At 49.8% G+C, this 18571-nt stretch overlaps 1 protein-coding gene across 1 annotated transcript; it reads right to left on the bottom strand.

The window, feature by feature from the left end:
- Nucleotides 1-15043: 15043 nt before the first annotated feature.
- On the bottom strand, nucleotides 15044-18276 carry LOC310906331 (trypsin I-P1-like). Its single transcript, XM_083855519.1, has 5 exons — nucleotides 18157-18276; nucleotides 17282-17450; nucleotides 16406-16659; nucleotides 15644-15780; nucleotides 15044-15247 (listed from the first exon to the last, which is right to left on the bottom strand). Exons 1-5 carry the CDS (start codon nucleotides 18194-18196, stop codon nucleotides 15098-15100), a joined length of 750 nt encoding a protein of 249 aa, XP_083711645.1. The 5' UTR covers nucleotides 18197-18276; the 3' UTR covers nucleotides 15044-15097.
- Between the last annotated feature and the right edge of the window lie 295 nt (nucleotides 18277-18571).

Genomic DNA, 18571 nt, shown 5'->3' with positions numbered 1-18571 from the left:
AATTAGACAACATTACTGTGTTGTTGGTTGATAGGTCCAGGCTTGTGGTTCTCGGAGGTTCTTGGAGTGACTGCACGTAAGTCGGAGACAGTCCAGTGGGTGTGGGGCTGGCTGGAAGCTGAAGGTTGCTCATGGTTTCTGTGTCAGCTGCTGTGGGCTGTAGGATTTGTGTCTGCACTTGTTGCAGTCCCGTGCTGTGAGATACTTCTCTGTAAAAGCCAGCCAGCCATTCTGGTGAAACTTAAAGCGGCATCAATTAGTGAAATAAAGGCAAAGTCTCTGTCCTTAAGGACTTTCTTTTTTATCTGTAACCAATTGTTATGAGCATCCAAAGGGACTAAGTCCAGATCTTTTTTGGGGCCATGGTCAAAAGGTTCTCCATCACTGCTAGAGTCTGTGTCCACATAATCAGTTAGTGTTCAGTGGGTCTGGGGTGGCTGGTGGGATAGCAGCCAGGCCACTGGTGGCATCTGCACTCTGTCCCTGGCTTTCGTCGGAGAGGGAGTGTGGACAGGGGATGGAGCAGGACCTGGGCACTTCTGGGTTTAGCACAGCTGCAGGGGCAGTCTCTGCATTTCCTCACAGGTTTCCTCACTTCCCCCCTCTTTTTTAATTGTGTCCATGACCACCCTCCAAGGGGAAAGCAGATGAAGCTCTGACTCATGGCCAGGCAGCATAGCCAGCTCCTAGAGTTTTACACTGACCTCGTCCCAGTAGCGTAGAGTAAAAATAGAAGGGGTGGTATCGGGGAACATGTGTGACATCCATTGCAGGAGCGACTTAAGGTCCCACTTAAGGGTGGGGGAACCATGCTTGCTCAGGCAGCGCATCACGGTTTCATAGACGTCTCTCTCGGCAGACATTCCCTGTCCCATACTTTTAGTTCCCCTGGCTCACCTGTCACAATGCAGCATACAGGCAATTGTGGGCCCAACTGCAGTCCTTTCACTGCCACAATCAGTTCCAGAGATGTCGTCAGTTGATGTCAGTTAGCCGGTTGTTCTCCGTTCATACAGGGCACCAATTATTGACGATTGATAGAGAGACGGGAAGACTGATTCAATTATCAGAATTCAATTTTACTCAAGTTTTCCAAAAGCCTATACACCATTTCAGGAAGGGTAATAATTTCCACTACAATAATTAGGTTAAAAGATCATACAAACAACTTATGCATTTTACAACATCTTTGTCACAAGGAGTTGATTGCATCTCTCCTCTTCCTGAAAGCAGGTTTAACCCCATCTTCTGTAATCTTCAGAGCTCTATTTGTTCCTGCCATGGAATCCTGGTTATCAAACCAGCCATGCTAATTAAGTCTGTTTTATTCTCTGTCTTGTGTATTCCCACGCAGGTGCTAAGCAGGAGGCAGGATTAACAGGTGGAGACTGTGGCCCAGTGCTGTGTTCTGCATTCACTATGAGAATTCACTATGCTTCATGTAAACAATATGTATTCTTAGAATTTATCTTGTGTTATGCATAGTTGCTCTCTGAGAGGAGAACGTGACTGATGGTCATAGTGACCAATGGAGTCAGGAGGTTGTAACCTCTTTGAGCCAATCCTGGTGCTCTGTAAAAAGTGTATATAAGAATGGAGTCAGAGAATAAAGAGCTTTCCATGTTTGACCCTGCTGCTGCCTGCTTGTCCTCTCTGAGGGTCCACACACAGGTGCAACATGTCTCCCCTCTAAGTGAGGGGTGACATTTGGTGAACCCATACGTGGGAGAACGGGGCCCCTCTGAATGTGGAAGAACAGGGCCCCCTATCACAGGATTCTATCCAGATGGTTCTGAAATTTCTCTAGAGAGCCTCGTGAACTTCTCTGGGTAACCTGTTTCATTGCACAGTCTTTAACACAGAAAAGCTCTTGACGCATATTCAGGTGAAACTTCCTGTGCATCATTTTCTGCCCATTGTCTCACCTTAGTACTTGGACACATGGAGAAGAGCCTGCATCTACCACTTGTCACCTTCCCTTCAGATACTTATAGTCATTGATGAGGTGCCCTCTGACTTGTTTTTTCTCAAGGACAAACAGGCCCAGTTCCCACAGCCTTTGCTCACAAAAGAGGTGCTTCACTCCATTCATCACCTTTCTCCTCCACTGGACCTGCTCCAGGAGTTCCATGTCTCTCTTGTCCTGAAGAGCCCAGAACAGGACACTGCACTCCAGATGTGCCTCACCAGGGCTGAGTGGAGCCTCACCACCCTCACCCTGCTGGCAATGCGCTTCTTAATTTAGCAGCTCAGGACACCCCTGGCCTTCTTGGCCACCAGGACACACTGCTGCTCCATGGGGAGCTTGATGTCCATGCCAACCCCAAGATCCTTCTCTGAAGAACTGCTTCCCAGAAGGTGCATTCCCCCAGCCTGTGCTGTCCCATGGGGTTATTCCTCCTCAGGTGCATTTGCCTTGGCTGAATTTCACAAGGTTTCTCTCTGCCCATCTCTACAGCCTGTTGGGATCCCTCTCAAGAGCTGCACAGCCCCCTGGAGTATTGGAAATGCCTTTCTAAGTTCCGGTTATGAGTGAAATTGATGAGAAGACTCTCTACCTCTTCATCTGAGTTACTGCTGTAAAGAACACTGTAACCTGTCGGAAGTTTCTGTTTTCTGCTATGCTTGCTAACATCACCTGTAATTGTTATAAGATCTTTGGTCAAAATGAACTCAAGGTGGCTCAAGGGGCGGAAGACAAGTGGATCCTGCCCCAGAGACCACTCTCTACATGGAGGAAATAATACTTTACCTGAGTAAGCACAGCCTTGTGCGCTACTGTTCACAATCCTTGGCCACAGAACAACCACAGACAAATCGTTATAACACAGGAGCCTGTGGGCAGCTCCCACAGGGTACTGGCTACTTCAACACCTGCCTGGCCTTGCCTGTATCTACAGGTGCACCAAGAACTTCCCACATAACCAGCACTTGTTCTGTTTGACAGAGAGAATCCTGAGAAGGGTTGACTGGAGTCAAGTAAGAGAAAGTCAGTGGAGTGCAGATTGAAGACAGAGAGAAGAAGGTGGGGAAGGGAAGGGAGACAGAGGGAACAAATAAGGCTGACAGAAGTAAGTTTTGTGCAACTAAGAGTTAAATGGAGAGGGAGGCCTGGAGTGGCAAGGAGACAAAGATGGACAAAGAAACTGACAGTATCTGACAAGGGCAGGAAGGCAAGGCTAGGAAGCAGAGGAGCTAATGAGTGAGAAGCCTCATGCAGCCCCCATGAGGTGGAAAAGAGCTCCTGTTTGCGCAGGGACAAGTTTGTGCTCAGCTCCCTCAGCAGCTGCACCACTGTGTTCACTCTCAGCACAGTAGTATGTGCCAGAGTCATTGAGAAAGGCATGTTCTATTGAGAGGGTGATGCTGTCTCCTTTTATGTCGCTGCTCTTGAAATGGTCCTCAAAACCCTTCTCTACTTCTGCCTTAGAACCTTGAATTGCAGAAGCCACCAGGATCAGCCTGGAATTCTTCTGGGAAGGCAGCATGTACCAGTACATATATACATTGTTGGATTTCTTCTTGGAACATTCCAGGTTCACGGACTGGCCTTCTTTTTTTACCATGTCTGAAGACTGTTCCAGGGATAACACTGAAAAGGAAAAGTAGAAAGAATGAGGAAAGGAAAAAAATAGGGAAAATAATTTGATCTAGACACTGTGGGGGAGCTAGGGAAAGCGAGAGAAGAAGGAGGTCAGCCAAGGGAGCAGGTCTTGAGATCAGCAAGAGAATTTCCAATCTCTCTTCAATAGGCAAGGTGCATTCCTGGGCAGTTTGTGTCCAAAACCAGGAACCAGCGAGGGGATGGACAAAGAATGGCAAAGAGACTGCCATTGCACAAGATTCAGGGATTCCTGCCCACCACATTCACTGTTCACGCTCACCACAGGAAGCTCTGCAGAATGAAACAGGACCAGGATTTGGCTACAAAGCTGAGAGAGCAGCAGCAGGATCAATGCAGGTGCTCAGGGCTGCCTTGGGTTCACTTACCCAGAGGGGCCAGCATGGCCACAAAGAAACAGCAGGGAACCATGGGGGAAAAGGCCCTTCCCTCTCAGCAACCTGCCTCTTGCAGCTGCCCAAAGATCTGTGAAGAGGGAGCAGTGATGAGGGTGGGACATGTCGGGGTGGGGCTGGCCAAGAGATGTCAGAAGGCATTGGCTGGCTGGGAAGCCTGGGGAATGACACAAACTAGGGCAGGAAAGCAGAAGCCCTGCAGAGATGCAGCAGGTGGAAGGGGCAGGCTGGGTGTGGCTGGGTGGGGAGGGAAGGATGGGATTGTAAGGACAGAACTGGGCTGAGGTTGCACAGGAGGCTGAGGGGGTGTGAGGCAGAGGAATGCTGGCTGCTCCCCTTCTGCTTCTGGATCCCTTGGGAAATGGAGGAATGAGGGATAAAGGCCATATACAGAGGCTCCTTGAATTTTCTCTGTCTTCCCCACACATGGCTGATTCCTGACTGGGCATCTGATGTCCCACCCAGCTGTGGGATGGCTCTTTTTCTCTGGGCAGCCCTCTGAGCACAGCAAACAACATCAGTGAGAGGGAGGCACGACCCCGACTGTTGCTGCCTGTGGCACGGGGACTTCTGGAGGTTTGGCTTCCGTGGCACAGCTCATTTGGGAAATTCAGGGATTGCTCAGGGACACAGAGCATCTGTGTCATTGCCCCCTCTGTCCTGAGAACTGACCTCTGCAAGGAGGTTTGCTTTCCTGGCAGCACTCAGCTGGTCCTGCAGTGGGCTGTGGAGGCTGCCCCTGGGATTCAGCCAGTGAGAACACTGGGCTCTGGAAAGCAGCTGTACAGTGCAATTTCATTGACTCCTGCTGTGCCAGTGACACCTCCCTGCTGCTCTGCTCACAGGCTGAGGAGACCCAGGCCACTGCATCCTCTGCACGGCGCCCTCAGGTGTTTCTGCTCTGAACAACATCCACGGCTCCTCTCCTGCATGGCACAAAATCCACATGGGATCGAGCTGGGGAGCCCCATGAGCACAGGGATAATAACATCTGGGACAGTGGTAAGGGTGAAAGGAACACAGGGAAGGAGTGACTGGCCATTCGACCCAGGTCTGCTGGCAGCACATTTCCTTCATCCTTCTTCCTTTGTCAGGAGTTTTGCCTGACAGTAGGGAAGCAGAACCAAGTAGAAACACGCTAGGATCCCTGCTGGAACTTCTGCCTCCTAATGCTGGGAAGGAGAAGGCTGGTGGGGTGTCACCCCATTGAGTGTTTTGCTGAAGGAGCAATTTCATTGGATTCCAGAGGAAAATGGGATGCGGGTGCTAAGCAGGAGGCAGGATTAACAGGTGGAGACTGTGGCCCAGTGCTGTGTTCTGCATTCACTATGAGAACAATGTTGATAACAGAGTTTTAGTTGGAGTTAAAAACTGTTTACTCCTAATCCTGGACTTCACAGTGCTTCATGCTCTGCAGGCAGAGGGCAGGTTCACAAGCAGCTGGAAGGGAGCATTTCCATTTGACCCAAACTGGCCAAAAGGATATTTCCTCCCATTCAGCATGATGCTCAGTATGGAAACTGAGGGGAACTGGCCAGGTGCTGTCTATCCCTGCTCTGAGATGGGCTGGACACCATGTCAGTGGGTCATGAGTGACAGTAGTGTTCATCACATGGATTCAGTTGACCCTTTATTCCTCTCTCTTCTCCTTTTCATTTTCCCATAATATTGCTCAGTTCTTATCTCAACCTGCAGGTTTTATCCTTTTTACCATCCCACTAGGGAAGGGGGTAGAGAGAGAGTGGCTGTAACACCTAGTGGGTGACTGGGCTTAAACCACAACAACCTGAGCACCAGCATCTCATTGTCCCCACAGCTATGGCATGAGCTGAAGCTCCTCTGACCAAGCCAGTGCTTCACACACCAGTAAGGAATTTCCAGCTTCGGTTCTTGATGGATGATGGAAATTTATGGGATGGTTTCCCCTGGGCTTTTGCGCTCTGTTTTAAACCGGAGATAAAGATGAATGAGCAAGTCAGGGCAGCCCTCGTGTCTTGCAGCAAGCAGCAGGGGATATATGACTAGGCCAGACAAGATGCTCAGAAACACAAAGAGCCCCTGCTGAAAACTCCAGGGACATTCCATGGCCAACCTGGGCAGTCTCCTGTAACCCCTGCCCTTAAAGAGGCAACACGTTGCGAGGTGGGTGTGGACCCTCACAGAGGACAGCAGGCAGCAGAAGGGTCAAACATGTAAGGCCCTTTATTATCTGACTCCAATTCTACTTATATACATTTTTTCCAGAGGGCCAAGATTGGCCCAAGGAGGTTACAACCTCCTGACCTGATTGGTCACTCTTACTTTCAATCAAGTTCTCTCTCAGACAACAACTATGCAAAACATACAGATAATTTCTAAGAATACAATATTGCTTATGTGAAGCAGCGTAAGAACGGTGCTGCAAAGACTCAAACACTCAAAAGCAAGAAAGTCAGGGGCGACAGTCTCCTGCTGTGGGCAGGGACAATTCTCAAACAACAGTGTGTTCAGCTCACAGGGCAGTGGTGTAACTTGGGGTCCACAGTGCACAGCAGTGTGCCCATTCCCCGTAGACCATTGGCGACAAGGACCAGTGGGCCTTGTCCTTCCAGCTCATGGAGAGGGAAAGTGCTGTGTGAACTTTTCCACATCCTGCTCCCCACACCATGAGTAAATGTAACACATTGAAAGGAGGGACAGATGGATGAGGAAGGGAATAGGAAAGGACTTTGAGTGAGAGGACAGAGAGGAAAAGTCAGGGGGACCGACAGAAAGACATGAAATTGGCAAGTGAGAAGCAGTCTGTGAATGGCAGAGAAATGAGCTGAGACAGTGTTGACAAGAAGAAATGTTGAGTCAAAAGGTGATTCAGAGATGGGAAAGAACAAAAAAAGCAGCTAGAGATTATGCAGTAGAAAGACACATGGACAGACAGACAGACAGACACCGTCTTTCCTGAAGAGCTGGAGGGCAAGTGGGGAAAATGAGGTTCTGTCAAACACAGTGTGTTAAACACAGGGGTCAGTGTGTGTTGGTGGCAGGTTGCTGTTTCCCTGGAGAGGTTTGTGCTATGCTGCAAAAGCCTTTGAGTCACTGTGCAGCTTGTTCAGCACACAAATAGGTGCCTGTGTCATTGAGCAGGACAGACTGTATCTTCACAGATAAATGGTTGTTCTTAGTCCCATTACTCTGGAAGCGATGTTTGAATTCCACCCCAAAATCTGCTTCGGTACCTTCCGCTGAATATACAACCAACTGCATACTGACATCCTTCTCCATGGGTAACTTGTACCATGACATGGACCTGAATTCATTCCCTGATGCAGAACATTCCAGAGTCACAGTGTCTCCCACTCGGACAACTGTGTCTGGTGATTGCTGAAGGGCCCAGCCTGGAAAGACAAGACAAGAAAGGTAGAAAGTGAAATGCATAGAAGAGGACAAAAACACACATCCTTGAATTATGTCATAGGATGGAATGCCACCAGGACATGAAAACACTTTGGGAGAGTGCCCTGCTTCTCTGAAAAAGACATATAAGATCCAAAAGCCCCAAATAAACCCACTTCAAATGCAAGAGTAAATCTGTTTTGGGAAATAGGGACTTGGGTACTCTCAAGTGAAGTATTAAATATGGGATGAGAAAGAAGGAATTTGCAGCTTTGCAGAGTTTTCCAATTCAATAGGGGGTGGAAAAGCTCACCTGGGTCATTGCACATCCTCCCCCTGGAAGCCTTGGGAAACGGGCACTGCCAGCAATTGGGAGCACAGCTGCAGAGGCAGCAGCAGCTCCAGTGCAGCTATTCAAGAGGAAGGGAAGCCCACTTACCCACAGGGAGCAGGATGGCCACAAGGAACCGCTGGGAATCCATAGAGAAAGCCCCACTCCTTCCAGCAACCTGCCCCTGGTGACAGCACAGACACAGAGATGTGTAAAGAGGAGAGGTGGAGAGGAGGAGAGAGGTCTCTCTGTGGCTGGGCAGGGGAATGAGAGGCAGTCTGAAACGTGCCAAGGCAGCTGGCTGTGCAGGAACGGTGGGGAATGACACCTGCAGGCAGTCCTGAGGTGCTTGTCCTCTGCTCCTCTGGCTTCCTGCTGGGTGTGAGCGTGGGTGTCCATGGGGAGGTGGGAGTTCATCAGGTGGAATAGTTCAGGGCTATCATGGAGCAGGATGGGGCTGTGTGTCAGGCTGAGCATGTGCACAGGAATGCAGCAAATGGCAGAAAATGCTGGGAAGAGGAGATCTCAGGAATGCATGTGCATGTCTGTGTCCTGCTGTTTGTCTCCTCCCCAGCCAGCCTCAAACTCACAGACTCCCAAACCTGCAAGCTGCAATGTGCAATCTCTGCTTCTCCCAGTCAGGCCTGACCTGTTGTTCAGGTATGGGGAAAAAAAAAGTGCTGACCTGCCAACCTGGTGACTCTTGAAGCATGACAGAGAACAGTTCTATAACTGTGCTTCTCTAACTCCAAAGGAGGATCTCAATGAGAGAACAGGTTGCCTTTGCCTCTGCACTGGGTCTGCCCCTGGAGAGACTGCACCTCGGAGAGATTGCTCAGGAGAAGTGTTTGCCCCACAGAATGTGCTGCTACAGACTGACCACCTCCATGCCAGAGAAGAGCACATACTCGCCTTGCCTCTTTCTTGCAGCACTCAGCAAAAGAGCAGCAGGACTTGAATGGACAAAGCTGGAGAAAATCATGTCTTCTTCCCTGCACACAGCCTTGTTCAGCTGCCCAAGGCAATGGGAAATGCCTGCAGGCAGGAAGAGACACTCACAATTTGTGTGCACTGAGTTTGGGTCCAGAGCTCTGACACAGACTCTGCACATCTATGCTGGGCTGTGTGCCCACCAATGCACAGCAGTGGAAGGCTGGCCCATACAAGACATCAAGGGAGCCAGCTGCTCAAGGCTGCCACGGGCTTTGCAGTGAACATGTTCCCCTGTGTCCTGTCAGCAGAGGAGAGCAGCAGTGCCTCCAGCTCCCAAACCCTCTGCTGCAGCTCTCAGTGAGTCCCATTACATTCATTTCCCCAGGCTGCCTAGAGAAGATTCAGGAAAGACCCCAGATTCCTGTAAAGAAGTGGGAGATAAATCAAAGAGATTGGGCTGCTTTGTAGAAATGCCACATCCTCACACCAGGAGCAGCACTCCAGCTGAAAGGAGGCTGTGCCTGATGTGTGCCAGGAAAGGGTCTGCAATTCCCTGGGGTGTGCAGAGGGCAGGGCAGTGCCTGGGGAGCCTTGCAGAAGACACGGTACTTGAGGAGTTAGTGATGGTGTACAGGCATGGCTGCTCTGTGGGGCCCTGGTTTAGGTCCTGAGCATCTTGCACGTTGGCATGGGAATGTGCAGGGTGGGAACGACCTGGAGTGCCCCATGCAGGCCAGTGCTGTGCATGGCTGTGTGTTCTGCAGGAGAGAATCAGAATGGGGCAGCTAAGAAGGGAGCTCAGGGAGTGACTGTTCCAATCATCCCTGCTCAAGCAGAGCCATCCCAGAGCACGTGGCACAGGCTTGTATCCAGATGGTTCTGGAATATCTCCAGAGAGAAACCCTACAGAACTTCTCTGGCAATATGTTCCGCATGCATGGTAACCAACACAGCAAAGCTCTCGACTCATATTCAGGTGAAATTTCCTGTGCATCATTTTCTACCAATTGTCTCTTGTCTTAGTGCTTGGTAACATAAAGAAGAGCCTGCATCTACCTCTTGTCACCTTCCCTTCAGATGCTTATAGTCATTGATGAAGTGCCCTCTGGCTTGCTTCTTCTCAAGGCCAAACAGGCCCAGCTCCCACAGCCTTTGCTCACAAAAGAGGTTCTTCACTCCATTCATCACCTTTCTCCTCCACTGGACCTGCTCCAGGAGCTCCATATCTCTCTTGTCCTGAAGAGCCCAGAACAGGACACTGCACTCCAGATGTGCCTCACCAGGGCTAAGTGGAGCCTCAGCCTGCTGGCAATACTCTTCTTAGTTTAGCATCCCAGGACACCCCTGGCCTTCTTGGCCACCAGGACACACTGATGCTCCATGGGGAGCTTGAGGGTCCATCTGACCCTCAGCCCCTTCTCTGAAGAACGACTTCCTAGCAGCTGTATTCTCCCAGCCTGTGCTGGTTCATGGGGTTATTCCTCCTCAGGTGCATTTGCCTTGGCTGAATTTCACAAGGTTTCTCTCTGCCCATCTCTACAGCCTGTTGGGATCCCTCTCAAGAGCTGCACAGCCCCTGGGGTACTGGAAAGAGCACCTAACTTGAGGTTATGAGTGAACTTGATGAGCACACTCTCTACCCTTTCATCTGAGTCACTGAAGAAAAGAGCACTGTTAGCTGTTGCAAATTTCTGTTATCAGCTCCACTTGCTAACATCATCGGTAATCTTCATAACATGTTTGCTGAAGATAAACTTCATGTGGCTCAATGGGCAGAATGCAGGTGGATCCTGCCCTAGAGACCGCTCTCTACATGGAGGAAATAATACTTTACCTGAGTAAGCACAGCCTTGTGCTCTGCTGTTCACATTCCTTGGCCACAGAACAACCACAGAGAAGTCGTTATAACACAGGAGCCTATATAGTCGTTATAACACGTGGGCAGCTCCCACAGGGTACTGGCTACTTCAACACCTGCCTGGCCTTGCCTGCATCTACAGGTGCACCAAGAACTTCCCACATAACAAGCACTCATTCTGTTTGACAGTGAGAATCCTGAGAAGGGTTGACTGGAGTCAAGTAAGAGAAAGTCAGTGCAGTGCAGATTGAAGACAGAAAGAAGGTGGGGAAGGGAAGGGAGACTGAGTGGAGAAGAAGAGCTGATAGAAGTAAGTGTAGTGCAAGTAAGAGTTAAATGCAGAGGGAGGTCTGGAGTGCCAAGGAGACAAAGATGGACAAAGAAACTGACAGTATCTGACAAGGGCAGGAAGGCAAGGCTAGGAAGCAGAGGAGCTAATGAGTGAGAAGCCTCATGCAGCCCCCATGAGGTGGAAAAGAGCTCCTGTTTGTGCAGGGACAAGTTTGTGCTCAGCTCCCTCAGCAGCTTCACCACTGTGCTCACCCTCAGCACAGTAGTATGTGCCAGAGTCATTGAGAAAGGCATGTTCTATTGAGAGGGTGATTCTGTCTCCTTTTATGTCACTGCTCTTGAAATGGTTCTCAAAACCCTTCTCCACTGAGGCCTTAGCACCTTCTATTGCAGAAGCCAATACAGTCAGCCTGGAATTCTTCTGGGAAAGCAGCACGAACCAGTACATAGCTGTGCTGGAGGATTTCTTCTTGGAACATTCCAGGTTCACGGACTGGCCTTCTTTTTTTACCACGTCTTCAGACTGTTCCAGGGCAAACACTGGAAAGGAAAAATACAAGAAGCAAGGAGAAGGAAAAATTAGGAAAAATTTGATCCAGACACTAGGCGGGGTGGGGGGGAGACCCGGAACTAGGGTCGGGAAAGGGTGAGAAGAAAGAGGGCAGCCAAGGGAGCATTTCAAAGCAAGGGACAGCTCTTCAGACCAGCAAGTGAATTTCCCATCCTTCTTCAATCGACAAGGTACATTCCTGGGCAGTTTGTGTCCAAAACCAGGAACCATCTAAGGGATGCACAAAGAATGGCAAAGAGACAGCCACTGCACAAAATTCAGGGATTCCTGTCCACCACATTCACTCCCCATCCTCACCCCAGGAAGCTCTGCAGAATGAAACAGGACCAGGAATTGGCTACAAAGCTGGGAGAGCAGCAGCAGGATCAATGCAGGTGTTCAGGGCTGCCTTGAGTTCACTTACCCAGAGGGGCCAGCATGGCCACAAAGAAACAGCAGGGAACCATGGGGGGAAAAGGCCCTTCCCTCTCAGCAACCTGCCTCTTGCAGCTGCCCAAAGATCTGTGAAGAGGGAGCAGTGAGTGAGGGTGGGACATGTCGGGGTGGGGCTGGCCAAGAGATGTCAGAAGGCATTGGCTGGCTGGGAAGCCTGGGGAATGACACAAACTAGGGCAGGAAAGCAGAAGCCCTGCAGAGATGCAGCAGGTGGAAGGGGCCGGCTGGGCGTGAGTGGGTGGGTGGGTGGGTGAGGATGGTAGGAGGGGGATATAAGGACAGAACTGGGCTGAAGTTGCACAGGAGGCTGAAGGTGGGCAAGGCAGAGGCAGTGCTGGCTGCTCCCCTTGGGCTTCTGAAGCCTTTGAGAGATGGAGGAATGCGGGATAAAGGCCACATACAGGTGCCTTAAATTTTCCCATGCACTTTCCCTGTCTTCCCCACACATGGCTGATTCAGTTCCTGCCTGGCCACCACACATCCCACCCAGCTGTGGGACGGCTCTTTTTCTCTGGGCATCACTGTGAGCACAACAAATAACATCAGTGAGAGGGAGGCAGGAGCCCAACAAACAGCACAGCAGCCCAAGCACTCAGACTTGGGAGGGCCCTCATGGACATGGCAGTGAGAGCGGGAGGAGAGGAAGGTAAATTCCTGTGAGGAGCTGAGGGACAGTCAATGCCCTGGCATGGGATGAGAGAAAGGAGGGAGTGTGGCCCACAGGGACAGCCATGAGGGTGACAAGGCGCTGAGCATGGGGGTCAGGGTGACCTCTCCTTGGTGACAGGAAATTGGCTAAGTACCTCCATAGATGGCTCATCCCTGGCACTTGGACCTTGCTGGGGAGCCCAGGGTGTCTGTGGCTGGTGCTGCCAGTGACACAAGGGCTTCTGGAGGTTTGGCTTCAGGGGCACAGCTCATTTGGCAAATTCAGGGATTGCTCAGGGACACAGAGCATCTGTGTCATTGCCCCCTCTGTCCTGAGAACTGACCTCTGCAAGGAGATTTGCTTTCCTGGCAGCACTCAGCTGGTCCTGCAGTGGGCTGTGGAGGCTGCCCCTGGGATTCAGCCAGTGAGAGCACTGGGCTCTGGAAAGCACCTGTACAGTGCAATTTCATTGACTCCTGCTGTGCCAGTGACACCTCCCTGCTGCTCTGCTCACAGGCTGAGGAGACCCAGGCCACTGCATCCTCTGCAGGGCGCCCTCAGGTGTTTCTGCTCTGAACAACATCCACGGCTCCTCTCCTGCATGGCGCAAAATCCACATTGGATCGAGCTGGGGAGCCCCATGAGCACAGGGATAATAACATCTGGGACTGTGTCCTGGGTTGTAGTGTAGGATGTGCACAAAGCTTTTATTCTATCACCCTCTTCATGAACTGTTGAAACCAGGTGAGGCAGTGTTCTTCCCAGGCCCCCTTCCTTTGGGCTGTCTTCTGCTAATGGCCCATCAATGCCTTGCCCATGACTCATAGGTAACTCCCTCCACGAGCTATCTCTATTTAATGGGCCATCAAGGACACACTTCATGACTCATCATTGCATTGTGAGATGCTCCTCCTAGGCGGAGGAGTTAATCATTCTCACTTGGATATAATCTGAGATTTGGGACAGTACAAGTAGCCCTTATCTACTGGATTCCCAAGAGGACCAGAGTTACCAGACCCTTCTACGAGATCACTGGTTCAGGAAGACCACCTCATCTGGACTGCTTCCACCACCCTGCTCAGGATGTATTCTGACTCTGTCAGTTGTTTTTGTATTATTGCATTTATTTTATTTTACCTTTTTTTTTCTTTCTTCCTATTAAATTGTATTTCTGACTTGGAATTTCTCACTCGTTTTGCTTTCAAACCACTACAGACAGTGGCAAGGGTGACAAGAACACAGGGAAGGAGCAACCGGCCATTCGACCCAGGTCTGCTGGCAGCACATTTCCCTCATCCTTCTCCTTCCTGTGCCAGGAGCTCTGCCTGACAGTAGGGAAGCAGAAACAAGTAGAAACACGCTAGGATCCCTGCTGGAACTTCTGCCTCATAATGCTGGGAAGGAGAAGGCTGGTGGGGTGTCACCTAATTGAGTGTTTTCCTGAAGGAGCAATTTCAGTGGAAGTCCAGAGGAAAACAGGATGCGGGTGCTAAGCAGGAGGCAGGATTAACAGGTGGAGACTGTGGCCCAGTGCTGTGTTCTGCATTCACTATGAGAACAATGTTGATAACAGATTTTTAGTTGGAGTTAAAAACTGCTTACTCCTAATCGTGGACTTCACAGTGCTTCATGCTCTGCAGGCAGAGGGCAGGTTCACAAGCAGCTGGAAGGGAGCATTTCCAGCACAGCATTTCCATTTGACCCAAACTGGCTAAAAGGATATTTCCTCCTATTCAGCATGAGGCTCAGTATGGAAACTGAGGGGAACTGGCCAGGTGCTGCCTGTCCCTGCTCTGGGACGGGCTGGACACCATGTCAGTGGGTAATGAATGACAGTAGTGTGTATCACATGGATTGCCTTGACTTTTTCTTTCTCTCTCTTCTCCTTTTCACTTTCCCATATTATTACTCTGTTTGTATCTCAACCTGCAGGTTTTATCCTTTTTCCCATTCCCCCAAGGGAAGGGGGTAGAGAGAGAGTGGCTGTAACACCTAGTGGCTGATTGGGCTTAAACCACAACAACCTGAGCACCAGACAGCATCTCCATGTCCCCACAGCTATGGGATGAGCTGGAGCTCCCCTGACCAAGCCAGTGCTTCACACTCCAGTAAAGAATTTCCAGCTTCTGTTCCTGGTGGAGTATGGAAATTTATGTGATCAATGGATTACCCTGGGCCCTTGCACTGTCCTTTGCAATGAGGATAATGAACAGTAAGAGAGTCTGGGCAGCCCTCATGTGTTGAAGCAAGCACCATCCTCCACTGTGGAGGTACTGGAGAGCTACACAGGGAGGAGGCAGAAGCCTGTATTGGAATTTTTCAAAGTGACACATGTGGAGGAATTGGCAAAACTAAAGACTTCAGAAATGACTAAAAATAACTGACTGAAAGGCTTCTATGATGAGTCTGTAAAGTTTTCTAAGATCCTTCCATTATACAGGTATTACAAATATTAAATACTTTCTCCTGAGTGGCATTCACTGTCTTTGTTCTCTATATCCCAACCAATGGAAATTCTCCAAGACACAGTGCACAAAGTAGAGGTGCCTGAAAGTCTTTATTAATTTTCATAATTTTTGCTTGTCCAGACCCAAAAGAACAGAAATGATGATGAGAAAATACAGGTCACACCAAACGAGCATCTCAGTTGGCAGCAATGGTGGACTGGATCCAGGAGACGTAGTTGCAAACCTTGGTGTAAACTCCGGGATAGCCCCTCTGGGCACATCCAATACCCCAGGAAACAATGCCCTGGAGCTCTCCATTGCAGACCACGGGACCGCCGGAATCTCCCTGTGTACACAAAGCATATGGACATTCAGCAAATGGCATCAGCCTAAGCAAAGAGCCAGAGCTCCCTGAGACCACTGACTTTGGAGGAAGCCCTGTCAGGTGTACTGTGCACAAAGGTTCTACAAAGGCTGTTTCTGATTCACACTCTGCACCTGATGCTACCATGGCTGACTTGAGCTCCAATGGAACCATGGCTAAGGATGAGTCAGCTGCCTGGTTTTGCTGGATGCAGTACTTGGCAAATATTCAGGTTACGTGTGCCTGAAGCCTCTGGTGTCATTCAAGAACTCAGATTTACCAGTGCGGTGAGTATAGCTGACTCTGTAATGTGAAGGCCTCTTCATCTGGGAAAAGGCAGGAGAGAAATGACTGGGAAAGGAGAGGCAGATGATTTACCTGGCAGGAGTCTTTTCCTCCCTCCAGGAATCCTACACAAATCATGTTGCTGGTAATTTGTCCAGGGTAGGCAGCAGAGCAGTCGGAGGCAGAGAGGACAGGAGCCTTCAGGCACTGCAACTGGTCTGGGTAGTTACCTGCAAGGAAATAGGGAGAGATGGTTGATGGCATTGCTGAGTCCTTTTCAGAGCTCGGAGAAGATCTTAGCAGAAAGCAAGATCTGGACACCCTGCTCTAGCAGCCATCCTGCTGCCTCTCAACAGCAACCACAGAATGGGTTCCTTCTGTAGAGAAGGAACAAATTCTACCCATGGGCCCACCATTCTACACTGCAGCCACCTTAAATTTTCTGGTATCTGGAATTTCATCAATTGACAAGAGTGGGGTCACTCTTGTGATACGTATACTGGAAGAAACCTGAGCCTCAGGAAAACCATTCTCTCCTCTTGTGCAGGTTTAGATGTCATCAGAGGACTAGAAACCACTTGCCATGCACATCTCTGATCATTGGTGTGAGAGAACGGAGGTCTCTAGTAGGAAGTCAAGATCCACAGTCCTGGACTTCACCATTATTCCCAGAGAACTGACAACTCTGTTGACATTAGCTGAATCCACTGTGCAGTCCCTACACTGACCCATTGCTCAAAAGACCTGTCCCACAGCACTTCCCTGTGTTTTAGCCTGTCCTGTTGGGGGTTAATGGCGAGGTGTTAGAGACTGTCCTGGGCTCCCAAGGGTCCGTACATTCCCCCGGGTACTCACTGCCACTGCTGAGAGTGTTGCCCCAGCCGGAGATCAGGCAGGTGGTGCCGGCAGTCACACAGCTGGTAGGCAGAGGAATGGTTTGGACAGCTTTGCTGAGGGTGGCTGGGGTGGCCAGCTTGATGAGCATGATGTCATTGTTCAGGGTGTAGGCGCTGTAGCCAGAGTGGCGGATGACTTTAGCAGAGTTGATGAACTGCTGTGTGGATTCGGTGAGTCCCAGGTTGTGTTTCCCCAGCTGCACTTGGATGCGACTGGAAAAGAGAAGGCACAGCATGTCCTTTACTGCTCCTGGCAGCTTGAGAGAAACCTCCCTGTCACTGAGTGCACTCGCTCCAGCATCACTGCCACAGGAGCCTTCTGGGGCAGGGAATCTTTCTTGTCCTGCAGGGAGCCCTGGGGATCCAGACCAAGATCTTAACCCACTGCCAGTAGAGGTGGTGAATTTCTACAGGTTTGTAAATACATGGCAGCAGTTGGATACATAGCAGCACTTTATACAAATGTTCTGGGACAAGGCAAACTGCTCTAGCCTGACCTCAATCCTCTCCCTGTTCTTCAGGGACAATGCTTTAGCAAGATTCATGCAATTGATAAGAAATCACAGCCCAGAACTGGTTGCTTGATTATCCCATTATCCCATTTAAAAAATGGTTATTTCAGAAAGTGTTTTGCTTTCACAGAAACATTTTCAGAAGTGGAAACCCTCTCAGAATGCCTCAGCCCAGTTTCCTGAATGATGGGACACTAATCCCTTGGTTGTCTCTGGTCAGAATGGAGGCACTCACATCTTTCTGTCTCATAGCTCAGAATTCCTGCTAGAAGTGAACTGGAAGACAGAAGTAGGTTCTAGAAGGACATAATTTTTCCACTCACGATTTGTAGCAGTGAGCAGCGGACACGACCCACTGGCTGCTGATGAGGGAACCTCCACAGAAGTGATATCCAGAATTCAGGGACACCTGATAGGGCACAGAGTTCTCTGGACAGGTGTAGCCTCCCACAATCTTGTCATCATCATCTTCAGCAAAGGTGGGGAAGGCAACTGGGAGACAAGAAGTGCCATGTGTCAACAGCTGGCCAAAGGTACTGTGGCCTGTAATGTGCCCTGTGACTGCCTGTCTGAAGCCCCTCACTTGTAGCTCCCTTTCCATGGACACTCAAGGCAGCAGTTCTGGGCAAATCTAAGGCACATCCATTTGCTGCACCCTCAGAGAAGGGATCCGACCTACACTGGTGCCTCACATATCTGCAACTAAAGCCCTGCTGGAGCTCCTTGAGGGAACATAAGGACATAGAAATGTTCTTGCTGGATCAGATCATAGGTGTGTCTTTCCCAGGATCCTGTCTACTGAAACAGTCGAGGTTTGACTGAGGGAAAAAGTAAAAACAAGTGTGCAGTGATATTATCTTGGAGCACCTAGCCAGGGTCCAAAATTTTGCAGTTGCTTTGGGACTTCCTGGGCCAGAAGTATTCCCTGTGCACTCCTTAGTCCTGCAGGAGGAGGCAGCCTTTTTCTGAAGCTATGGCCACACGTTTATAGCTGGGTCAGGTACCCCTATGAAGGCATTCATCCCCCAGCTTGTGGCATAAGGCATTAGGAGCAGAGAGAAGATGGAAGTTGCAGGACTCTGCCTTCAAACTTCTGCAAGTCAAAACTTGGCTTTCCCCTAAGAGGCTACCTTGCAGTTTGGCTCAGAAAATCAGCTTCCTATTGAATGACAGAAATAGAAATAAAAAATATACTCACCAGCCACCCCAATAAAGGCGAGAAGCAGCAGGCACTTCATGGTCTTGATTCACCCTCAAGCCCAGAGTGGTTGAGTGGACGTGGGAGCTGCTAGAAATATGATTTTGGTAATGGTCTTATCTCTAGTCCAAGGTTTTCTCCAGACCAAAAGTACACAGTGGAAAGTTTGAAGACCCAAATGTGGGCATTAGCAGGCATTGGTAGAATGTACAAATAACATACCCGTTAATCATAAACCTCTGCTAAGATAGAGAGCTATTTTAATTATTCCCTAAGGTAGCCTTCAATCTAAAAATACCTTTTGGCTTTGGAAGATGTGTAGTTGTTAGTCTGTCTCATTCTTATGCACAGCACCTGTTGAGGACAACTCTCAAACCTCTTTCACATTCCTCTGTGCTGATGGTATCTTTCTTAA

This window comes from Zosterops lateralis (genome assembly GCF_965231275.1).
Source record: "Zosterops lateralis genome assembly, chromosome: 2".
NCBI classification, from domain to species: Eukaryota; Metazoa; Chordata; class Aves; order Passeriformes; family Zosteropidae; genus Zosterops; species Zosterops lateralis.
The sequence above is the reverse complement of the archived record's forward strand: the minus strand, read 5'-3'. Positions and strand labels throughout refer to the sequence as shown.

What these genes read in the sequence shown, in the direction of transcription:
- LOC310906331 (XM_083855519.1), bottom strand. Translation starts at nt 18,196, where the DNA reads ATGAAGTGCCTGCTGCTTCTCGCCTTTATTGGGGTGGCTG. An exon ending in CGCCTTTATTGGGGTGGCTG is followed by an intron (nt 17,451 to 18,156) that starts GTGAGTATATTT and finishes CTTGTCTCCCAG; the next exon opens with TTGCCTTCCCCACCTTTGCT. An exon ending in GAGGAAAAGACTCCTGCCAG is followed by an intron (nt 15,248 to 15,643) that starts GTAAATCATCTG and finishes TTGTGTACACAG; the next exon opens with GGAGATTCCGGCGGTCCCGT.